Source organism: Pogona vitticeps, chromosome 6, assembly GCF_051106095.1.
Source record: "Pogona vitticeps strain Pit_001003342236 chromosome 6, PviZW2.1, whole genome shotgun sequence".
Classification (NCBI taxonomy): Eukaryota; Metazoa; Chordata; class Lepidosauria; order Squamata; family Agamidae; genus Pogona; species Pogona vitticeps.
In genome coordinates, this window is record NC_135788.1 from 35,001,175 (window position 1) to 35,025,682 (window position 24,508).

General features: G+C 38.3%; 2 protein-coding genes across 11 annotated transcripts in view; one reads left to right on the forward strand and one right to left on the reverse strand.

The window, feature by feature from the left end:
• The window catches only part of PALS2 (protein associated with LIN7 2, MAGUK p55 family member), a 59,086-nt gene extending 43,174 nt beyond the window's left edge, over nucleotides 1-15,912 (forward strand). For all 9 annotated transcript variants that reach the window (XM_078377199.1, XM_078377198.1, XM_020780961.3 and 6 more), the window contains 4 exons: nucleotides 876-1,037; nucleotides 5,093-5,295; nucleotides 6,149-6,277; nucleotides 8,580-15,912. In XM_078377199.1, coding sequence (XP_078233325.1) covers nucleotides 876-1,037; nucleotides 5,093-5,295; nucleotides 6,149-6,277; nucleotides 8,580-8,756 — 671 coding nt within the window. In that variant the 3' untranslated portion in view covers nucleotides 8,757-15,912. The remainder of the gene's footprint in view (nucleotides 1-875; nucleotides 1,038-5,092; nucleotides 5,296-6,148; nucleotides 6,278-8,579) is intronic.
• Nucleotides 12,786-24,508, reverse strand: part of GSDME (gasdermin E) — a 34,835-nt gene continuing 23,112 nt past the window's right edge. For both annotated transcript variants that reach the window (XM_020780983.3, XM_078377202.1), the window contains exons 7-11: nucleotides 22,139-22,266; nucleotides 21,053-21,251; nucleotides 19,189-19,262; nucleotides 16,538-16,778; nucleotides 12,786-13,654 (exon numbers count right to left, since the gene is read on the reverse strand). In XM_020780983.3, coding sequence (XP_020636642.3) covers nucleotides 16,539-16,778; nucleotides 19,189-19,262; nucleotides 21,053-21,251; nucleotides 22,139-22,266 — 641 coding nt within the window. In that variant the 3' untranslated portion in view covers nucleotides 12,786-13,654; nucleotide 16,538. The remainder of the gene's footprint in view (nucleotides 13,655-16,537; nucleotides 16,779-19,188; nucleotides 19,263-21,052; nucleotides 21,252-22,138; nucleotides 22,267-24,508) is intronic.

Sequence of the window (24,508 nt, forward strand, 5' to 3'; positions counted from 1 at the left end):
AAGTTTGAACGATGGAAATTTTAGAGTGTTAAAGAGTGCAAGGTGTGTGTGTCCTGTTTAAAAGATTAACTGGTACTCCTGTATGCTGCTGGTGGCTGCCAGAACAACTTGAGGACTACATGCAGCTTCAGGGCTGCACATTGCCTGTTTCTTAACATAGAAGAAAACAGATACCTATACCTCTTAACAGCCATGAGAAGAAACAATTCTGGCAGGAGCAGAATTTCTTTCTGTATGAGACAAGCTGCAACTGTCACAAGCTTACTTGATATAACTAGATATCATTCAGTTCATCTGTCCTAGGTCAGAGTGTACCCTGCTAGTAGATTCAAGCTCATCAGTTGAGAATCATTAACAAGGATCTTGTTGGTGATGACAAGCACTCTGTGTGCATATGGCTGATGACATCATACACTGATGTCATGCAGTGACATCAGTGACAGCCTTTTATCGTTAATTCAAAATTTCTTGTTCCTCCTGTAAGTGTCCGAGGCTCCTAAGGATTCTTTTTGACCTAGGAAAGTCTTTCAAGTTCCTGGAATGGGGAGGAGCCTTTACTGTCTGAAAACTGCTGCTGCTGCTAATGAAGGGGGGGGGGAGAGAAGCTGCATGCAGCCCCCAAAATTGTTTGACAGCCATCGGTTCATTTTTCCCCAGTACACCTTTTGTACTGATTAACACTCCAAAATACCCATTGTTCAAACTGGAAGTGAACTTATAGGCACTGCAGATTATTTGTTCTTCGTCATGGTTTTTGCCCGTACCCTGTTGATCTTGGAACCTTCCAGAGCCTGTGAAAAAACATTAGGACACGCAATCTGTAAACATAAAACTTAAAGTATTTTCCATTTAATGTGATGCAATCTTGTATTCAGAATTTGACCGTCATGAAATTCAGATATACGAGGAAGTAGCAAAAATGCCTCCATTTCAAAGAAAAACACTGGTATTAATAGGAGCCCAGGGAGTTGGCCGAAGAAGCTTGAAAAACAGATTTATTGTACTGAACCCTACAAAATTTGGAACCACGGTGCCATGTAAGTTGTTTTTTTTTCTCTTTACAAGATTATAGCTCTGGGAATATGTGCATTGATTTATTAAGCATGTACTTCTTGGAAGTTCCAGTTATTTCACTTCTTATTAATAGTATCAAAAACATTAGGCTAAGTGTAGCCTAGTAAGTCCAGGAATAAATATACCCAATATTTTGTATCTAAAACATTTTTCTAATGTGGGGTGCCACTACAGGTCCAATAAGCTCATGAGCAACAGCACTCTGAAGCACACTCACTTGGGAACAATCCATGCAGTGCATTGTGCAATATACATACTGGACTCTATGGTTTCCTCCTAAAGAAATATTACTTAAGGATGTCCATAGTTGATGAGCTAAAGTAATCTGTTTATAGTTTTAATAATAGATAGATGGTACTTAGAAAATTCTTTTGTTGAGGTGATAGCATATATTACTGATTTTAAAATTTCTCTAAATTTGATGCCCTCTCCATCTTGTTCCTCTTCTGTGGGAAGTGTTGGATGTTATCAACCTATTTTTTCCTTGAAAGCAGGAGCTATAAACCATTATACTGTATTGCATGCAAGCCATTTTACAGCATTCTTCAGCCAATAAATTCTTCCTTCACTACTACTTTCATTTATTTTACTTTGAATTACTAGCTGGAAAATCTTTGCTGTTTGATTCTTGTTATAGTGACCTAGTTTTCTGGATTACTTGTGGTTTATAAATGTTTTGTCTTTATTCATTCTTAGTACAGTGGTGCCTTGCTTGACAACAATAATCCGTTCCAGCAAAATCGCTATAGAACGAAATCGTTGTCAAGTGAAAGTAAAAAGCCCATTGAAACGCATTGAAAACCGCTCAGTGCGTTCCAATGGGTGAAATACCTCAGCGTCCAGTGAAGATCCTCCATAGGTCAGTCATTTTCTGGTGCCTGTAATGCGAGAAATCCATCCTAAGCACAGCAGGGAGCCATTTTTAACAGCGGGCGGCTGTTTGAAACCCGACGATCGTTGTAAAGTGAAAAATCGGTTCCCGAAGCAGGAAACCGATCATTGTGAAGCGGATTTTCCCCATTCAGTCATCATTTTGCGATTGCAATAGCAATCGCAAAAAACACATCACGAAGCGATTTCATCGTTAAACGGGGTAATTGTTAATCGGGGCAGCACTGTTCGTTCTGTTATTTTACTTGAGCTTTTGATATAGCTCTTGTTTATGAGTTTTAATATATTTGTTTAATATTTTTTGATATTGTAATAATTTATTATTTTAGCTCTTAACTTCGTTAAAGACTTCATCCTGTAAGCCACCTTGGATCCTTTAGGAGAAAGGTGGCATTTACGAAAATATTTTAAATTAAATAAATAAATATGCTCTGCACTTTTGTTTCAGCTCTTCAGCTGCATTTCTTCAGCTGCTTGCTTTTTATGAACTTGATTGTGTTACCATACATTTTTGGGTCATGCTTATTATTTCCTTTACTGACTTAATTGAATAACGGTCACATGCCATTTAAAATGTCAATGTATATCAATTGTCTTTGATAATTTGTCCATTGGCAATGAAACCTTTACTTAAATCAGCAAGTGCTTTTCTAAGATGTAATTAAAGTACGAGTATAAAAGGAGCTTACGGAAATTCTTTTTATATCTTGATGTCCTTTGTTATCTGCGTTTCAAATTTCACTGCATGTTTTTGTTGCCAATATAAATGGCCAAATACCTTTTAAGACCTTCATTTACCAACAAGTGCATCAGCTTGCCATGTTGGAATATATTGGATGAAGATTGCATGCTTCCTGCCCTTTCAAGCTTTTTATTAAGAAAACCTTAGGCAAATGGCTCATTAGGTCTTTTTACTTTAGTTATTACAAGTCTTTGGATTTTTCATTTTTTGTAATGTGTGGTTGTCAGATTTTAGTAATGATTCCTTTTCTGTGATTTGATTGAAAACATTTGCTAAAGCACCTTTAAGTCATAATCTTCTATTAGGTTTAATACTGCTGTTGAAAGCATCATCAACTGCAGGAGTTTTACTGTTTTCACGAGTCATATTGCATTTTGGATTTCTTTTGCCAAATCAGGGTTGACATATGGTAGAATAAATTCTGCTGGTCTGGTAACTGCTCTTTAATGTGCTCCACACTGTGACTTTAGCCTTGATCTCATGTATCAAAGCTATTGCTACCTCAATAGTGGGCATTTTCATTTTTAAAATATGCCTTTTACCTCCTTGATATTTTAAAGCACTTTTTAAAGGGTGTAGAGTTCTGCTTTTCCCTGCACATTGTTTGGACCACCACTGGGGGAGGAGTCCCTAACTTTGTGTTGGATTGTTCTGTGGTATACTCTGTATTTGATTTCATTTTTATTTTGCCATTTTGTCTCTTAGCTTAGCTATATCATTTCTTCTGTCATCTACTACTCTATTGATGTGCATGTCTACTTTTGAGGTTGCTGTTGGTCACATCTACTAATACTTCTGTTAATTTAGAGTGAGACTTATTTCTGAGCTAGAGGAGTGTGTGACCTCATCGATCCCTTCATAAATCTAATTTACAAGAGTATATACGACTGAATCACATAGTTTCTATGCTTTCTGTTTTTTTAATATTTTTCCCTCTTATCTTTTTAATTTGAAATGAATTATCCATGGACTCGGTATTCACAGTTTCAGTTGTTTATGGTCACGATTGCTGCAGCCCAGCCCACAGTGCACAGATGCACTTACTTCTTCCTCTCACTCTTCTCTATCCTCTCACTTTCTTTAATAGTACTATCCACAGTTTTAGGCACCCCTTGGAACCTTTCCCCCACGGATACAGGGGTCTTACTATAGCTGGATGGCTCAGTGAGTTAGTTATCTGGCTGTAAAGCCAGAGGCTGGGAGCTCGGTTTCCCACAGTTCATCCTTACATGGCCTTGGGCAAACTGCACAGACCCAGGATGCCCCAAGATTCTTCTAGGGCCTAGAAGAAGGGATGGTAAAGTACTTCTGTGCACTCTCTACCTAGAAAACTTTGGAGAGGGCTGCCATAGGTTAGAATTGACTTGACAGTGCACTATTATTATGACTGGATTGTGATATGAATTTACATCACATCTGAAATAAATTTTCACTGACATAATATCGTTTCACTACCTCTGATTAGCTAGGGTACATTGTAATCTTGTTAGTATCACAGTGCATGGATGTATGTTTTCCCCTTGGTGATAATCTGAATTAGATAGTGGTGACTGCAGATTCTTCACAGAATTGTATTGTTCAGTCTTCATATTCATTTTCTTTCCATACTCTGTCTTTTCCAGGAAAATCTCTACTATCTTGGCATTAAAATCCCCCATTATGAAATGAATGTGTTTCTCTTTCATACATTTCAAGCAGCTTTGAGTTCTTGGAAGATTTTTTCCTACATTTTCCCCCTTTATCAGTTTCTGCTTTCGCTATTTTTTTTTCTGTACATGTACTTCACTGCAGAAGAGATCTTACTCCTGTTCACCTTCTGGTTTCTTAAATAACAGTGTGCATTCTTTGTAGCAGTGTGAAGCTGATGGTTTAAAATTCTAAATACTGTATAGTGTAAAGATAGAAGAGTGTTTGGACTGTTTGGCAACATGGTTGTTACTACAGTGAGTTTTTGAGAAATGTGATGATTTGGAAGTTCAGACTGACCAATTCCTTTAATGTGCTATAATCCTTCTAAATGAGCATGTCTTATTAATCTATTTGGGAAAAACAGAAGTTGCAGATTAAAAAAAAATACTCCAGTCAACATCTTGTTCAGATAATGGCACTTAGTCATGTCTTCTTTCCTGATGCATTGTTCTGTGCTGCCTGAAATTCAGCTTGCAAGACACTGAGTAATGTGATGGGATGTAGTGCCTGGGATAGCAGCAGGAAGCAGGCATTGGTGAAAAGCAGACATCTTATCCTGAATTAAGTGGCTTCTCTTCTTTCAGAGCACATTTTGGACTCAAGTCCCAGCATCTGTCTGTAAAGTTGGCATTGCATAAATACATACAAGGCAGTATTATTTTGTCACATTTCCATATATGTATCAAATCTGTTTAGTCACATCACGGAAGCCAAGGGATGATGAAAAAGATGGACAAGCATACAGGTTTGTATCCCGAGCTGAAATGGAGGCGGATATTAAAGCTGGAAGGTACTTGGAACATGGAGAATATGAAGGAAATCTTTACGGCACCAAAATAGATTCCATCCTTGAAGTTGTTCAGACTGGAAGGACATGCATCTTGGATGTGAATCCTCAGGTATGCTAGAGGAATACTTCAGCTTCATAGAGGCACCAGAGTGAAAGATTGTAACAAAACAGTAATTTGCCCTTGAAAGACCATTTGTGTTGCAGAAGGAGAATTATCTCATTAGGATTTAAGAACAAGTTTGGTATAGTAATTGCACTGGAATAGGAGTGATCCAGGTTATAGTCCCTGGTTAAGTATGAAATTTACTGGTGATCTGCCTTACTGGGTTGTTGTGAGGATAAAGCAAGGAGGAGGAGAGACGTGTACTCTGCTTTGAACTCACTGAAGAAAAGGCAGGGTATAAATATAAATAATGGTAGAGATTACCTGAATTGTGGACCCTGGAGCATAGCAAGATCTGTATCATTTTAAAAGGAATTACGGTAGGGTGCAGCCATAGCTGTCCCTTTGAACTTCATGCTGAGTCATACAGCTTGGTGAAAAGTAGATTGGTCAAACTCTTTTGATTAGAAGGGCATCAAGCAGTAAAGCCAACATTCTATACCATACAGTCATGATGCAATTTGGCAGTGTTTGGGGACATAAAAGTATAAGTAACCAGCAACAAAATACTTTGTATAGTAATAAAGACAGTGTTTAAATTTCACATCTAGGGAGGCTTGAAATTCTCTTCCAGGAGCCGCCTACTTTGACATCTTTTAATACAGATTTCTTAGTACTTAACAATCTGTTTCAAATATATTGAATTTAAAATTATTATGTTATTGGTAAGTACATGTGTCACAGTGATGTAGTGTGCAAGAGTTTCTGCTTTTTAATCTATCATGCTGTTTGGAACTAATACTGCTGTCTGCCTAATTTCAAAATGCTGGTTGATGGAATTAATTCTCTGTTATTTCAGGCGCTTAAAATATTGCGGACATCAGAGTTTATGCCATATGTAGTGTTTATTGCTGCTCCAGAACTAGAAACACTGCGTGCCATGCACAAAGCTGTGGTGGATGCAGGAATTACAACCAAACTTCTAACGGTAATTAAAATCTTACATTTGAAAATAAGAAACTTTACCGATTGCATCAGTGCTAATTTTTGTATTTAAATATGTATCTTGTATATTAATGGTCAATTTTATATCTGTTTTCCTTCCCTTTTCTGTTGCATACTTTTTTCTAACCACTTGAGATGTTGTTGAATGTATGTTCTGGGGAGGCTTCCCCCTCCTTTCAAATGATATTAAGAATCCTTTTGTTACCCCTTCACATGATTTTCAAATTGTGGATATACTTGTTGCAGCAAATAATTTGAATATTTTGATTCAAATGATATTCAGTAAATATATGCTGATAAACAAAAGCTGGACCGATGCCTTATTTTTGTAAAGAGACAGAAATTTACAATCTCATTCTTTTACCAATTTGTCACTTAGGCTTTTCTTTATTTTCTTTCCAATTTTCTACATTGTCCTTTGGTAAAGTCTCTTAAGGTAGGATGAAATAAAACAGTGAAAACTGGGTTGGTTCCAGCTATAAATTATAAACATTTCATTATACCACCACAAAAAATTATATCTAGATTTGGTTTTTCTTACGACAAATGGACTGACATAAATGTATATTGCTAATCATATCTAATTTCAGTTGGTCTGGCTTAATGCAAAACATTAGAAAATGGAAGTGGCAGATGGAACGGGGGGGGGGGGGGAGGGGAGCCTATACAGTTCAGTAGTAGAAATAAAACCATAACTGGATAACTGATTTAATACAGTGGTGCCTTGCTTGACGAGGATAATCCGTTCCAGAAAAATCACTGTAGAACGAAATCCTCATCAAGCGAAATGAAAAAGCCCATTGAAACGCACTGAAAACCGGTTCAGTGCATTCCAATGGGCGAAATACCTCAGCGTCCAGCGAAGATCCTCCATAGGGCGGCCATTTTCCAGTGTCGGTCTTGCGAAAAAGCCTTCCTAAACACAGCAGGGAGCCATTTTAAACAGTGGGCGGCCATTTTGAAACCCGACGATCAGCTGTTTTCTGATCATCGTAAAGTGAAAAATCGGTTCCCGAAGCAGGGAACCGATCATTGTAAAGCGGATTTTCCCCGTTCAATCATTGTTTTGCGATCGCAAAAGTGATCACAAAAAACACATTGTTAAGTGGTTTCCTTGTCTAACAAGGTAACCGTCAAGTGGGGCACCACTGTATGTAGAAATGGTGGAGCAAATAAAATGGGCTGTTCCAGATGCTGAAATGACTTGAAAAGTTCTTTCCCAGCGAGCATCTTTGGCGAACATATTCCACGAATGGAGCATCTTAACTGAAAATGTCCCCTCCTTCCATTACTGTCTGCCTAAACATAGATAGTGGAAGACCTCAGACAGTGAACACAGATTTTTGCCAGGAGCTGATAGGACCGGTGGTCATGATCTTGGGTTTTTTTGATGTTGAGCTTCAGACCGTTTTTTGCACACTTCTCTTTCACCCTCCTTAAGAGGTTCTTTAATTCCTCCTCACTTTCTGCCAGCAGAGTGGTATCATCTGCATATCGGAGGTTGTTGATATTTCTTCCGGCAATCTTAATTCCGGCTTGGGATTCATCCAATCCGGCCTTTCGCATGATGTATTCTGCATATAAGTTAAATAAGCCGGGGGGACAATATACAGCCTTGTTGTACTCCTTTCCCAATTTTGAATCAATCAGTTGTTCCATATCCAGTTCTAACTGTTGCTTCCTGTCCCACATATAGGTTTCTCAGGAGATAGACAAGGTGGTCAGGCACTCCCATTTCTTTAAGGACTTGCCATAGTTTGCTGTGGTCCACACAGTCAAAGGCTTTTGCGTAGTCAATGAAGCAGACAGAAGTAGATGTTTTTCTGGAACTCTCTGGCTTTCTCCATAATCCAGTGCATGTCAGCAATTTGGTCTCTAGTTCCTCTGCCCCTTCAAAATCCAGCTTGTACTTCTGGGAGTTCTTGGCCCACATACTGCTGAAGCCTACCTTGTAGGATTTTGAGCATAACCTTGCTAGCGTGTGAAATGAGTGCAATTGTACGGTAGTTGGACTATTCTTCAGCACTGCCCTTTTTGGGGATTCGGATGTAGACTGATCTTTTCCAATCCTCTGGCTACTGTTGAGTTTTCCAAACTTGCGTGTGAAGATTTAACCTAAGGAGGAACAACTTACTATAATTCATTCCTCAGGGGCTTCTTTTGTTACATTTATAACTGAAATCTTCAGCATATTTTGTTGGGAAGCTGCCTGAGTATAACTCAGGGAGGCAGATTTTGAACACAATTTAATGTCTGGAAATCTACTTTTGTGTAATCTCTAACAGGACACTGATTTGAAGAAAACAGTTGATGAGAGTGCACGGATCCAGAGAGCTTACAGCCACTATTTTGATCTGACTATTGTGAATGACAATCTTGACAAAGCCTTTGAAAAGCTGCAAACTGCTACAGAGAAACTGAGAACAGAACCACAGTGGGTCCCAATTAGTTGGGTGTACTGATAGTTCTTTTGAAGATATGTTTAAGCACCAACTTAGGCTAGCTGAAACAAACATTATGCTCGGCAAAGATTGTACAGAGGTGCCAGACACTTAGCAGCATCTGATAATTTTTATTCTGTGTATATTCAGACAATAGTATGCTATTCCAAGATTTTATACAAAATGTTGAAGGGAAAGTGTACTTAAATATGTAATTTATTTTAATTTTTCTAACTTTTTACAGATAACCTTTCTATTCATATCACATGAAGGAAATGCGTTGAAGCATTTTTATAAATGTTTTGATTTACTACTTTGCCTTTACTTGTCTAAGGAACTTTCCAGTCATTCACTTATACATTTGGTCTTACATTTTCACTGTGATAAGAAAAATACTTGAAAAAAGGTTTAGATTTTTTTTTTTTTGTAAAACTCTGTATAAATCAAATGTTTCATCTGTTCAGTTTTTGTTATTTGGAGAAAATACTAATCCTTATCCTAAGAAACATTTCATTCTTGATGTGAGCAGAATTTTAAACCCTTAAGAAGCAACCAGCACTGAGCCATGTTACTGACACTTCTTTGCTTAATGTTTATATATCTTTTTCAGTTGTCATGTCTTGGACAGATCTGTTGTAGATTTCCTGTACGTGTTACACTTTTACAGAAATTAAAAGCAATATCTTGAAATTTCCCAAGGAGGCTGATGTGCCAACATTTCAACCCATTAGAGAATAAGTATTACTCTCTTGCAGAATTATATAATGTAATTCATTGTATTTGGGATCATGGTGAAGTAGCATGAGAAATCATAAAGCGGACTTGCAGTGAGGCTCAGCATGTAGGAAGTGTGTCCTTATTTGTGAAAAATCATTGCTTAAAATAACGGAACCTACTTTTTAATAATGCCCTCTATTTCTATATTGTTCTGTGATAGGCTTTTATTTTACAGCAGATATTTATGAGTAATTATGTATTATGAAATGTGATGTGATGAGACTTTTTGAGCTATCTGTTACCTTGTGTTAAACTGCATTTATTCACCAAATAGCTTGTAAAACTAAGGTTACTGTCAAATGCTAAAATTCAGTGTTATTTATAAATGGGTTTATTTCATGACTATTTTACAACATTCACAACTTTTCTTGTTTTAGGTTCATCTCATTTTTTCTGATAAATATTCTGTTAAATGAATATAGGTGCAGATTGTCACTAAGAGAGATTAGTCCAGTGACTATTTATACTGCGTTTGCTGTTACACATCAGTTGTTACTGACTTGCTAGTGCCTGTGTTGGTAGTCATCTGCCCAATTCATTCATTTTTCCATGTGCTGACAGGCACTTGACTTCAAAGTTTGTTTTCAACACCAAAGTATTAAACACAAGATGCCAATAAAGAATTATTTGGAAAGGCTGAGATAATGCAAACAACTTCTTAGCCCCTTTTGTTTTTGGAAATGTTTGACTGTGCACAAAAAAACAGGGTTTGGATAGTTTTTACTTTATACAGAGAACTGATGAGACACCAAAAAAGGTATTATAGATTGAAAACCTCTAAGGTATTTTTTTTAAACACTTAAGTATATTTTATAAATGTTATGCATATTATTGGATATCTTTGTCTTAATTGCTGTTGGTACTTTAGCTTTCAATAATATAAAATATTTTTGAGAAACTTGCAAACTTCTGTTGCATTACATCTATAGGTAGGCTGATTTTAGGTGTTTGACAGAGGTGTTCAGCTGAGTCTGAAAGTTATTTTTATGACAGTACCCAGAATGACACTTTAAAAAGTGCTCTGCTGCCCTTGTAGGATTTGGTGACAAGGTACAATGTAATTGTGACTACTTGTATAGGATATTTTTAGTAGGAATGTTGTTTGCAACAAAACTCCATTGCTTTTGTTTTCTAATGCTTTACTGAGCAGCATTTCAGTAGATTTGGTGCTACTCCTTTTGAGAAGGAAGCTTAAGTGGAATCTAGGTAATCTGGACTGGACCTGCTCTCTTCTCAGCTTCCAGTTGAACTACCTTGAGGAGGGTCAGGAAAAACCCTATGACTGAATAGTTACTTGATCTGTTCCTTATGCTCATCTCTTGGTGCCCTGTTTTTCTTGTAGCTCTTCAACTTTGTTCACTTCGTGTAGAAAGCAGGAGTTAATGGCACATAGACTTTAGGTCAGAGAGGATTCTGCAGATAATTGACAGAAATTTGGTGAGAAGACCCGCAATCGCAGGCACAGAAAATATTGCCATTGTCAGCAGAATAAAGCAGAAGTAATAGGAGACACTAGTGTTTGTCTTAACTTGCTGCTGCTAGTATGCATGTCCAGAGAGGTCTGGTGGTGTCTCTGGATCCTGTATTTTGATGTGCTCTGATCTTGAAAAAACTGACTGAGTGTTGTCTTTAGCAGCAGCAATAGCCAAACTATCATTTAATTCTTTAAATTTAACCTTGGTACTAAAATATATGCATGTGTTTAAACCATTTGTGTAATTGCCATTATCTCATATGAAATAGGTTCATGCCATGTATAAATGTACTTTAAACCTTGCCTTTCACTAAGTGGCAGATCTAATTTTTTGAACTGTAATGCCAAAGGAGGTTGAGTCAACCCCTCCCAAATTAAAACTCAAAATATGATCTTTCTTTTCATACCACAGTGCCACTGAACCAGTTTTGCTGTAGATGTATTTTCAGCTACTGAGTATGCAGAATTTGAAACTCTGAATACAAAAGTCCATGTAATTGCCCCCTCCCCCTTGGTAGCACAGGATGGGGAAGAGGTGATAGCACCCAAAATTCTGGTCCTTCCACCGAGGACAGTGCCATCATCAGACATTCAATGAAGAATGCATTAAGGGAGGGGGAATAACTAGTGGAGCATATGCTTTGCATGCTAAAAATCCCAGGTTCAACCCTCTGGCATCTCCAGGTAAGGCTGATAAATATCCTAGAGAGATGCATAGACAATATGGTTGACTTTGCACATGGCAGCCACCTATCAATAATGAACCCATAATTTACTGGAAACTTATACAAGAAGCTGGTCTACTACACATGCGTTCAAAATAATATTAAGTACAGTCCCCCCCCTTTTCATTAATAAAGGAAGTCAGAAGAATAGGGATACTTCAAGTGTGTTTTCCAGTATGGAGAAGTCACATGGGATGGGATGCTGATATACCAAGTATAGACAAGAAAATAAAGGTACTTAAATATTAATTATTTAATTTAAAAGGCAACATGTGGAACTGCTTGTGGTTATTTTTGTGTCAGCCTAAATATTTGTGTAGTGAAATACACAACTATTTGTGTATGCCTACATAACAATAAAAGTAAACATTGGGTTTTGTCACTGCTTCTGCAAAATGCAGTGTGCGCAGAGGAGCAGAAATCAGAAATATTGGTAAATATTGTGGATGTTTAGTAAAGTAGAATAATTCAGAGTAGAAAACCATTAAAACTATTGCTATCTTTATATCCTCAAGCAAAGGCAGATGTGCTCATAGCATGGTAGGTAATTTTGTAAAATCAGTTACAGATCAGTGAATTTGTACATTCTAGTTATTTTATTGGCTGAACTCATAACATGCTAGCTGAAACTGTTGCTTAGTGTAATAAGATGCAATATAGTAGGCGCATTAATCAGTGGGGATTTGGTGAGTTAACCCCTGTAAGTTCCATTTATTCAAATAGGCCTACTCTAGTTGTGACTTCCTTTAGTGTAGGAAGTGTAGTAATCTACAATCAGAGTAGGCCCATCTGAATTAATGAAATGTATAGTTGACTCACCACATCCCCATTGATTTAGTGGGCCTACTCTTGTGCATCTTATTACACTAAGCAACAGGATTTTAGCCATTATCTTGAATTCTGTGGGTACTATGCAGTTCATTGAGTGATGTACAGTTTAATAAATGTGCATAAAGTTGAGTTCTGTATTTTCAGTGTTGCCTGCTATTTTTCCTGAGGTATTAGTTCAGAAAATCCAAAATGTTGAGGATTATAGAATATATGAATGCAAATGATTGAGGTCTACTCAGAACACAAGTTTTAAAACATCTTTATTTGTCCAAATCTGTTTACTTCATTTTTCAAAGAATAGGGCTGCTATTGTGTTTAAATAGTCATTGTTATTTTCTAAATTTGTAAATATTTTACAAGCTGAATCCATTTATGAACAGAACACACCTAGTTGTCACAAAATAAGGTATGAGGCAAGGGTGAAATAGTCACAGATAGAGCTGGACATAGGCATGGAAAATGGGGCTGGGATGGTGGACAGCAGTCACCTCCCCTTTTTGTTTCTGATCACAAATGGTTATGCCTTAGCAACTCTTGCATTTCTTTAGTTAACACACTGGGTTCTAAATACTGCATACTAAAAGCTTAAATAACTTTGTTTCAAAATAATTCTGTTGTGAGATGCTGTTTACCTTGTGCGTTACATCTGTAATAAGATTTTTTAAAAATTAATAATCATAGAAAAAAACACTTAAAATGAAACAATCATGGTTTCATGATCCAGACTTCTGCTTTTTGAGAACCATGTTTCAAATGTTCTACCTATTAGGCAACACAGAAACTTTTAGGTTGTGAGTAGAGATGGGCATGAACTACTGGTTTGGCAGTTCAACACAGTTTGTTTCCCAGCTGAACAACTGATCTGTAGTTCAGCGCTTGGCCCATCCAGCAGGCACCCACTCAGAGGCATCTCCAGTTGTGAGTATAGTACAGGGATTTTGTAGTATCTCCAGGGCTGATGGTTTCACTGCTGTACTGATTCCACTTACAATTGCTAACAGAAGAATACATTATGCAAAATCTGTTAACTTGGATTTTTGTGTAGAATTACTGAAGACCATCCCTTATTTTGAAAGACTAGGAAAAGCTGCTTTCAAGGGCTCTGGTGAAGGCTGTTATAAGGAAAAAGAAAGCAAACAGTCTTGTTCAGTTTTTCAGCTGGTATTGATATACATAAAATTGGGTGGCAACTTTAGTACACATTTTTGTACTCTGGTAGTGATGGAACTAGATACAAGAGGAGGACAAACAGGTTTCAAAGGTCCAGGGACTACGCCCCCCCCTCTCTGGACCTTGGAGGGCTGGACTCCTCAAATTTTTCTAACAGTAGTGGATTATTTCATTGAAAAAACTCTTGCACCCTCTAGTAGTAAAAGTCTTTTTTTAAATTAAAACTCTAGGGATGAGTTCTGTCCCCACCCACCCCAGCATGGCAGAATTGACTCTCTCAGCCCTTAGAGAGCACAAGAGTATGGGGGTGGGGCAAAAACTTTTCTAAAAACTGATTTTGGAGACAGAGCACTCAGAGGTACATTTTTCCACTTCTGTGTTTGAGCTACATCTACTGTGATCTAGAGAGCACTTAGACCATATTTTAAGAGCAGGCAATGTGTGGTCCTACAGAACTTTTTTGATCAAAACTTCCATCAGTCCTAGGCAGCATAGCCAGTGGTATGAAGAGAACTGCAGTGTAGCATCTTATGGAAAGTTACAAGTTATCCATGTTCGCCTTACATTCTTCCAGAACCTCCATCCAAAGGAGGCAGGGGAGAGAGACTTAATCTCAGTATTTTTGTTTAAATGTCTGCTTTTGTTCCTTGTCAACAGCTGACTGATTAAAAATTGTGTTTCTTATATAACTGTAGCTGTTGTAGAACTTAAAATGTTAATGTTTGTGTGAGACAACCTCCTTTTATCCACCAAAGGAAATTCATTCTAAAAACTAACACCTATGATGAAAGAACAGTAAGCTATTGTCTGGTTACAAGACATCTCCTGACTCCTGCAGAGAATTTCCTTATACATTTTGCTATTTGATACTCTTAACAGGATTTAGATTAATTTAGCATTTGTTGTTTAAATGGCCTTGTCTCATATGGGTCTATTTGGAAGACTATTATGTAAATTTAATATAAAGGGACGGCTGAAATCCTGTTCAAGCTGATGTAATATAAAGTATGCCTGCAGAAATGTTAGGCATTATGCTCAGACATGCACCATTGCACTGTTTTATTGTGCAATCAGTCACACACTTCACATCAAAGCCTGCAGAAGGGCTTCATGGATATCTTTGCGTTATGCACATGTACCTAAGCAACAGGATTTCAGCCTCTGTAGTAAACCAGTGAAGGCTCTTGCAGCTAAGTGTGGATCTCTTCCATTAATCAGAAGTAAATTATAGTTGTTGGATTTTGCAGCGTTATGGCAGAAAACTATTAGTCTTCCAGAAATTAATGTTTCTGCTTTTTTATTCCAGTTTAAGGACAACATAAATGTCTTACTAAGGCACACACAAAAAAATCCATTATGCTGGTGAAATCCTGTTTCACAGCTCTGTATGCACAATGGTGATGAATAAGCTGTGCTTAAAGGCTTCTGGGGACTTTGGAGGGGCATATATTACATTGTAAACAAGTTGTGTGCAATCTGAAATGGCCTTTAACAGCAATAATTTGCCACTGTTTATGATATCTCAATTATGCACAAGACGTTGCATCATAGAATTTCAGCTACTATTGAATAGTAGCCCACTTGACCAGGGGGGAAAAACATGTAATAGCATCTCTGTTCAAATTAATGTATCCTGGATGCTATTAACATCCTTGAATAAATTTTAACAGGGTCATTACTTCAAATACTACACTTTTCTGTCTACATGTTCTTGTATTTCATAATTCTAATATTGGCCAAAAACCCATTATTTAGAAATGCCAGTCTTGAATTGTGTTGGTTATATAACTCAAAATTTTGTTTGTTTTTTTTAGTTTTATTAAGCACTTGTTTCCTTTCTCTGTGTGCACAGATTTGAACATAAACTATTTGTGCACCATATGATGAAAAACTGAACTGGACTTTTGGGAAATCTAAGATGTCCCCTTCTGTAATAGAATTGTCAGCTACAGTGGTCAGTTTAGAATACTGTACTGAAGGACCATGAGAAAATGGCTGTGTAACCTTAATATTAGTACCATTAAGAGTTATGTGGCTAAACTGCAGTTCTAACTACTTAAAAACAGATCTCCCTTAATGTTTTCTTGCTCAAGTCATTTGTCATTCTGTATAACTGTTGAAATGTATAAAGCTGTGAAATCCTGTTAACTCCTAATAAAGTATTTTTGTATATATGAAATGAAAATTTAATAATGGAAAATGTGGTGTTGCCTCTTATTTGCACGCTGTCCTACCTACTGTCTGAATCCCCTTGGAGAAGCGTTCCTGAATATTTAGGTTGCATAGGGTGAATGTAACTTGCTGAATACCACAATCAGCTTGAGTACACATTCTTATAATTAAACATTTTCTGAATATTGCTTAGTTTATTGCAGATCAGTATTTGAAAAGGTTATAGTTTTGACATCATTAAAGGTTTAGCTGTCTTACGAGTTGCTAGAGGCCTTCCCACCCTATCTAGTGACACCTGTAATTCACCACAATAAGATATTTTACATACAAACCATGGGCTCAACCACAGCCTTTTCCCCAAAACAAAGAGAGATGGAAAGAGAGAACTCAGTTCTTATTCTTTCCACCATGACATTTTGGATAACATACATACATAAAAAAAACAGAGCGCATAAATGTTTTGGACTATGGAGCCTAGTAATGTCTGAGTGTATTAAAATGAGGTAACATGTTCTATGTCATTTATAAAACATAAATGCCCTATTTCCATAATACTGATATTGTGGATTCATCTCAGCCAGAATCAGCTCTTTTATAAAGAAGGCAATTAAATAATACAGTCATTTTGCTATTAAACCAGCCATGCCACTTACCTCAAGCATCAGCTGCATTAGATCCTAAAGTGTAAAGTCCATACAATGCTATATAGAGAATAAATGGGAAAAATCTGGGTTTCTTCGTAGTTACAACTCTTATGGAAGACTCTGTCATTTCAAGGTTGATATTTGATAAAGCAAACAGTCTTTGCGCTAGCCAAAACTTTCCTTTGTCAGCAAGTGGAGCCAGTGCTGGATTTCCCAGTGTCAGTGAACCATCCCTTGAAGTCAGATCAGGCTGTTCAGAGACAGGAACAAAGGTTACATGCATTGTTATAGCACTGCAGGTTCACTTTCAAAGGAACCTCCTTAGGATAAACATAAGACAGCCACTCTGATGAAGTATGCAGAACTACTTTGGAAAGACCTGCATTTCAAACAACACTCAACTCAATGGAATGATGTTATTCACAGTCTGTGAACCTAAATCTATGCACATAAGGAACAGCCTGAACTGTAAGTGAGCCCCATGGCACAATGGTTAAACTAGCACTGCAATCAGACCTCTGCTCACAGCCTGAGTTTGACTGTGACAGATTCAGGTAGCCAGCTCACGGTTGACTTGGCCTTCCATCCTGAGGTTGGTAAAAGGAGTATCCAGCTCACTTGGGTGGGGGAAGTGTTCCTTGTACACGTCACATTGCAAATCATCCAGAGAGTGCTCTAGCATTATGGAGTGGTATACAAGTCAAAACAACAACTGAGTCAGACCGTTGGTCCATCTAGCCCCAATATTATCCATTCTGGATTATACTGCCTCTTGAGGCAGGAGTCTTTCTAGTCTTACTTAGAGGAGCCTAGAATTCCTGACAGTTTTCAAGTATTAACCAGGCCCTATCCTGCTTAGATTTAACATAAACTGATGAGTTCACTTGTGTTTAGAGAGGAGTGGTCTAGTGGTGCCACCCTGAATATACAGTACTTGTACATCATAGGGCTGTGCGGACAAAATAGATCTAAATGGTAAAGATAAAATGTATCTCAGTCTTGCCCTGATCTCTTGAGTGAAGAGTGGGAGGTACATGAAATAAATACAAATATTAAGGCTGCAAGAGTATGTTCCCTTGATCTCAATCTTGAAGGTCAGACTGGTCTGCCCTTGAATTCCCCTCCCAGCCCCTATGGAAACACTGTCACCCCTTCCCAATGGAGCTCTAATGTTGAGACAGGGAAAAAGGGAGATTGATTGATTTATTTATTTGTTTGTTTGTTTGTTTGTTTGTTTATTTATTTATTTATTTATTTATTTATTTATTTATTTTATATCCCGCCTATCTAGTCCCTCAGGACCACTCTAGGCGGCTTACAACAGACATATAACAATATAATTAAAACAATTTTAAATAAGGGGAAAAACATTAAACAAGATGGGGCAAACACTAGGAAAGAAGAAAAAGGGAAAATCAGGAATTAGCTGAGGGGAAGGCCTGCCAAAACATCAGTGTTTTTAATTGATTTTTGAAAATACCCAGCGAGGGAGCTGCGCGAATGTCAGGGGGAAGGTTATTCCAGAGGCGAGGAGCCACCGCCGAGAAGGCCCAATTTCTTGTCTTTTCTTTCTGGGCCTCCCTCGGCGTTAGGCTCCTCAGCCTCACCTCCTGACTCGCGCACGTGACATGGGTAGAACTTGGTGGAAGTAGGCGAGATCTGGGAAGTGTGAATTTGTAGAATGCGGTCTGTCTCAGTTCTTCATTGCAATGTAAGGATGTACTGATGTTTTAGAACTGACATCCCTTCCCTCATGTTGCTTTCAAGAGGAGAGACACAAAAGCGAAAGAAAACCAATGTGAAAGTGGAAAAAAATAAATGCCTCACTTCTGCCATGCTGGCTCATGCCTGCAGGGCTTTGAAAAATACAATGCTTCCAATGTCGGAATGTTAAGTAGCACCTGTTGACCAGTCATGCTATCAAATACTCTAAATGGCCAGGTCTGCCTTTTTAAATCTTCAGTAGATTGCACAGTTGTGGCCCTATCTGGACAGGAAATCCTTGATGACTGATTCATGCACTACTAATCTCAAGGATCAATTGCTGCAATGCTCTCTGTGTAGGGCTGCCTTTGAAGGATATAGCAAAGTTACACCATGTGCAAAATATGGCAGATAGGTGGATTTGGGAGTTTTGAAATATGATCACATCCTGGTATGGCTGCATTGGCTTCCTATCTGCTTCCATGCCAAATTCAAAGTATCAATATTAACATACTGTATAAGGTTCTTAATAGTTTGGGACCTTGTTAACTGTCAGAGTGTTTCTCCTTAAGATTGTTGTGGATGGCCACCCCAAAGGAGGCCCAGAAAACAACCACCAGAAACTGGGCCTTTTTGGTGGTGACTACAATGCTGTGGAATGTGCTGCCTGTGGATGTAAGCCAGGCATCCTCCTTCTTGTCCTTTAGGAAACAGATTAAAACAATGTTTTTAAGGAGGCCTTTAAGAACTTCCTCCCCCTATGATCTATTACGTTAGAATTTTCTTGCTGCTATCGCCTCTAAGTTGTTGTTTTTTTCTTATTGTTATTTCGTTTGTTTTTTTACATGATGGGTGAATGAGTTTTAATTGTATACCTCCGAGGGTAGTGACATGCCACTAGATGGCCAGCATACAAGTGCAATCAATCAACCAACACTTATACACAGAGGACTTACCAAGCAACACAGAGCAGGAATGACATGGAGATCACAGCAGGCACGCAGCAGGACAAGAGCATAATCGGAGAGTTCTGTGGAAAGGAAGCAAGAGGCAAAAATGTTTTAGAAGCACAGAGATGATCAATTTTACTTAAAATAAGATCATACAATGTAGAACTGGGGCTAAGGACTCTTGGAAAGCCATTGGGGGAAAAAATCAATCCCTAGTAGCTTGAGAGGACACCCAGAGAAAAGGGAACTCCTAAGAAGGTAGAGGTTGGTACTTTAACAGATGGTAGCAGCTTCTGCCTCAGTGAACCGTATAACTCTGTCTTGTTCTCAAAAAACTGTCACTGCAAGTATCAAACAACCATATACATGGGAGAAAACAAAATGACATTTGAAAATCACTTCCTAGTAATTAACATTGGAAGCTCCTATGGCTTTATCAAAAGTTCAAGGAGATAACAAATGGTTTAGGTGGAGAATGGTTTGGCTGATGGTTCTTTCTAAAAAAGGAAGATTCTGATATCTGGGATAGCTTGTCTTAGAGGAGACTATGTAGTAATTAAGGTTGGAAAAATTATTAGATGAGCTTGAATTCTAACTAAGGGTCAGAGGCAATTGATGGTATTTTCATTGTGTTGCACAAGGAAAAGAAATATGACTTGAGAACATAATACATGAAGCCAAGGCAAGGAAAGAAAAGAACAGTGAGAACATAAATTTGTATTTCCAAAGTAAAGTCCAAATCTAATAAAATGGATTATGTTCATGAAAACAGTGAGTTAACAGAGAGATGAAGGTTCAGGAAAAGAAAAGTTAAAGCATGAACCTATTTGGCCAGAAACCTATTCCTTGTGTAGAATTACATAAATGCAATAATGTCATGAATCACATCAGCAATTTCCTACTAGTTAAGTAGTTGCTGCTTGCACACCTTGTTATCTGCAAGTTATATGACTTAACACACAGTGATGAATAAATGCTGCAGTATATAATAATAGATTTTGCATCTTGAGTGCAAAGGTCTGAAAAGGGACTCTGAGTAATCATGTGGCACCCACGTGCTTGTATATGTCCCATAATTTGGAATTTGACTTTATCAAGACATCCAAACAGGTTGTTATTCCATTAATGAAATGGGAGTTATGTTCTGGCAGGAAGGAAGAAGTGATGAGGTAGATATTACTTGGGTACAAAACACACAGAGAAAGTGTAAACAACTCATAAAGCTGCTGTGGATCAGGGAGTGTAGGTGTTATTTAGGTAGGAAGATGCAGAACAATATTTCATGTTGCCCACTAAGAACTGGCATTCTTCTCACAACAAGAATAATCTGGATGTCTGAGAAGCTTTCAGTTAACAACTGGGGGCACACTTCACAAGATGGTAGCACTTACTTTTTTACATTTTTTATCAACATCCTTTTCTTCTAGTGGTTCAGTGACCCTCTAAATTCAGTGGTATGTCACATTTAAGATAATATTTGCATTACAAACACTGTAAGTTATATTGCCAGCATCACCTGAAAACTTGAGTCTTACTCTCATCTTCCTGCTAACAGCAGTGAAGACACTTACTATACAATGAGAATAGCAATCACTTTGTAAACCTGAATTAAAAGCCAGTGTTCAGTACTGGTTGGGGTTGGACGCCTTTCAACACAATGCCCAGTTTTGTGTGCTTAAACTGCAGCAGTCTTGTGCTTTCACTGAAGTCTTAACCAGATTCGCAAATTGCTCAACAGCCTATTCAGCCAAGGACTGTGTAAATGACATACTCTGTTTCTGCTCCCTTTTTTCAACCAACCTAAAAGAGCCAAACAAGTTGTGTGCAAAAGAGGATCTTAACACAAAAGCTGCTACTTTCTATTCTGTACCTGCCACAGCACTGAGAAGGATGTGAGCAGCTAAGAGAAGCTCTTTATTACAGAGTGTTGGATCTTTCTGCATTGGCTGTTTGTTCTGTAAATGTATTCCCAGAAGCTCTATGAACTGCTTGATATTTTGTTCCTCTAAAGGCTTCAGCTGCTTCGAGGTTAAAGATTCTGGATTATCTTCAGAACATATATGATCCAGCTAAAAAAGAAAGAAAGAAAGAACACAGTATGTTTGAACCAGATTTAACCACACTCATCTTAGCAGCCATCAGTGTTAACTGGATTTAAGGGAGTAATGACTAATGCAAGTGCTACTAACAAGCTTATTTAATTTCAACAGAATGAGAAATAGTAGCAACATTTAAAATGAAGTAGTAACTTCCAAACTTGCTTTGCAAACATGTTAGGAAAGCACATGGTGACCACACAACCACATTGCTTCCTGGAGCTTGTCCTCATAAGGTTAAGTCATGGGTCCACATTACTAAATCAATCTATCCTAGATCTGGTGGAATGTTGTTTATCACTATCACGGTCCCAAATTAAAATTATTTTTTAGAAAAATGTGGTAGTGGGGAACCTTCATTTTTCAATGTCTTTCAAATTCCGAAATGGCACATGACGGAGATGCTGCCCCCCTAAATATTTGGGGGGGGCACCCTGTGATTAAAGTTTATATACCACCCCATAGTGCTAAATGCACTCTATAGGCAATTGACAATTTAATTATGCAGCTACACATTGCCCCCTCCCCCACTGAGCTGGGTACTTGATTTACCAAACTTGGAAGGTTGGAGGGCTGAGTGAACCTCAAGCTCAGTGAAACTCAAGCTGGCTACCTGGGACTGAACCCAGGTTGTGAGTGTTTAGGCTACAGTACTACAGTTTCACCACTGCACCATGAAGCTCCCGGATTAAGTCTGAATCCAGCACAGAGTCAATGGGACAATAATGGGTTATAAACATGCCAGTCCTTAACATAATGAAAAGCAGTCCTCCTTCCAACGAAAGAGCTTTTTTAAAAATAAAAGCAGAAAGACAGTGAATATGTGTTTATATATGTAGGTATCTAGGAAAGACAATTACCACATCCTCCAACTGAGTTAACATTTCTTCATGGAGCAGAAGTTCACAGAATATTTGGTATAAAGCTCCTTGCTTTCCTTCTGACAGGTTTGTAAAAGGCTGGAACTGAGTCTTTAATTGAATGATATCTTTCAAAGACAACAAGGACACATTAAGCATGTATTATTAACAGATAAGAACTAGACGTTGGAATTACTGCGGTTACTTGCAATGACACTAGCATAACAATTAGATTTTAGAACATGACAGTCCTTTTCCAAAACAATATAACAATTGGTAATCTCATTTCACTCCCCATCTAATGAAAATTATTTGTTAATTCTAAGAAAATATTTGGAGGGCTCATGGAACTTTTTCATAAAAAGCGTGGACAAGTCTCTGCCTTAGTGTGCTTATGGGTTTGAAGCACATGCAAAAATCCTTTAGAACTTTTCAGACACACCTGCCTTGTAAGGAATGACCAAGTTCTGCCATCGGCTCTGGGTCTCAGACTGTTCCATTGTCCTGCTGGGTTGGGGCATTGCCTTGTTAAAGGCCCATTTTGGATATCCACAGGCTCAGAGGCTGTCTTCAGATGTCCATCTTACTTCTTCTTGGCTTCTGTGGAGGCGGGGATGTTTCTTGTTCTGTGGTTTAGCATCCTGATGACTTCTAGTTTGTGTTGCAATGGGTGATGAGAGTCAAATCCTAGGTATTGATCAGTGTGTATGGGTTTTCTGTAGATTTCTATTCCTAAGCTGCCGTTAAATCCTATGATGACTGCATAGTCCAGGAAAGCCAGCGGGTTGTCTTTGGTGTCTTCCCTGCTGAACTTAATATTGCATTTATGTGATCTGTGCAGGCCTGTACTTCCTGAATCCTGATCTTCACCCAGGTGTTGTTCACATATCTAAACCAATTGGTTGAAGTCGTCCCCTGGAAGGTGTTTAGTGCCTTTCCCCCCACTTCTTCTATCTACAAGTAGGCAACAATGGGCAACACCTGAGAACCCATGGCAGAACCATGTTTTTCTGTAAATGTCACCTTTGTAGATGAAGTTAAGTGGTGCTTTTGCTACCCATGCACTTCAAACCCACAAACACACTATGGCAGAGACTCATTCACCCAAAAGACTGGATACCAAAACATAACAGGAACAATATAGTATATGCAGTCCAATGCAAAGAGGAGTGTTTGGACCTCTACATTGGAGAAACCAAACAGCCACTAAACAGGAGAATGGCCCAGTTCAGGAGGGGCAATGGCTCAGGACCACAATTAGCAGTGTTCCTTCATTTGAAGGACAAAGGACACTCATTTGATGACCAAGATGTACTCATTTTGGACTGGGACTAAAGGTTGTTTCAGAGAGGGGTCAGGGAGGCCATACATGAGCAGACATAAAATCCCTCACTCAAGAGGGGTGGAGGCCTTAGATACAATCTGTATCCCATTTATCATGCTGCACTTTCATCCCTCCCTAGAAAGATGAGGACCACACCAGAAAGACCACTGTTAATGACCATTAATGACAATGGGTGGAGAAGGACTGCAGAAGTGGGGTTATCCCTCACCTCCAGTCCTTTGTCCTTCTAAGGAGCCTATTCAGAGCAGGGGGAAGTGAAACCAATGTGGAGGCTATATCAGGGATCTCCTACCAACTCTCCTCAGACTGAAGAAGCTGCTTGGGTAAGTAGTGAAACTTTTCAACCTAACAAGAAAGAAATCCAGTTCCCATGACTCAACATCCAGACAAATTCTACTTTGTCAAAGACTTTGGCTGTAAGATATATATAAAAAAAGCAGCCAGCAAAAGATTTTAGGCTAGGAAAAGGTAAACAAAGCTTTGCTCTACTCTTTCTCTCCTCAGAACATCCATGTTTTCCAACAGTTATCTTCTCTTGTCACAAGACACAGCACCCACTTTTCACCACCCTAAGATATATAGTCTCCCCATTTGCCCTACACCCACAGCTTGCATGTCAATTGCTCTCCACAGTTTCTCGGAATATGGTGGCATTCACTCAGAAAAAGAAAGGAACAGAATCTAAGGGTCAGGATGCTAAATAAGCCTCTGCTGAGGAATTTAATTAAGAAAATGTGTTCATGCTGTGTAGCAAATGCTCTCAAGAAGATCTATTCCATGCATGCATCCTGAAACATTATTAATTTGGAGCAATTTGCCAGGGACATACTATAACTGAAATAGTTCACAATTAAGATCATGGCAAAGGACAATGTACCTTTCCAGAAGAACAAAATGACACATTTTAAAAGCAGCAGAGTTTTTCCATTAGGTAATTTCACAGATTTTTCCCCCCACTTTTACCCCCCACCCCACAGTACCCTGAGACACAAAAACAAAGAGGATAAAATGGGAGGTAAGAGAAA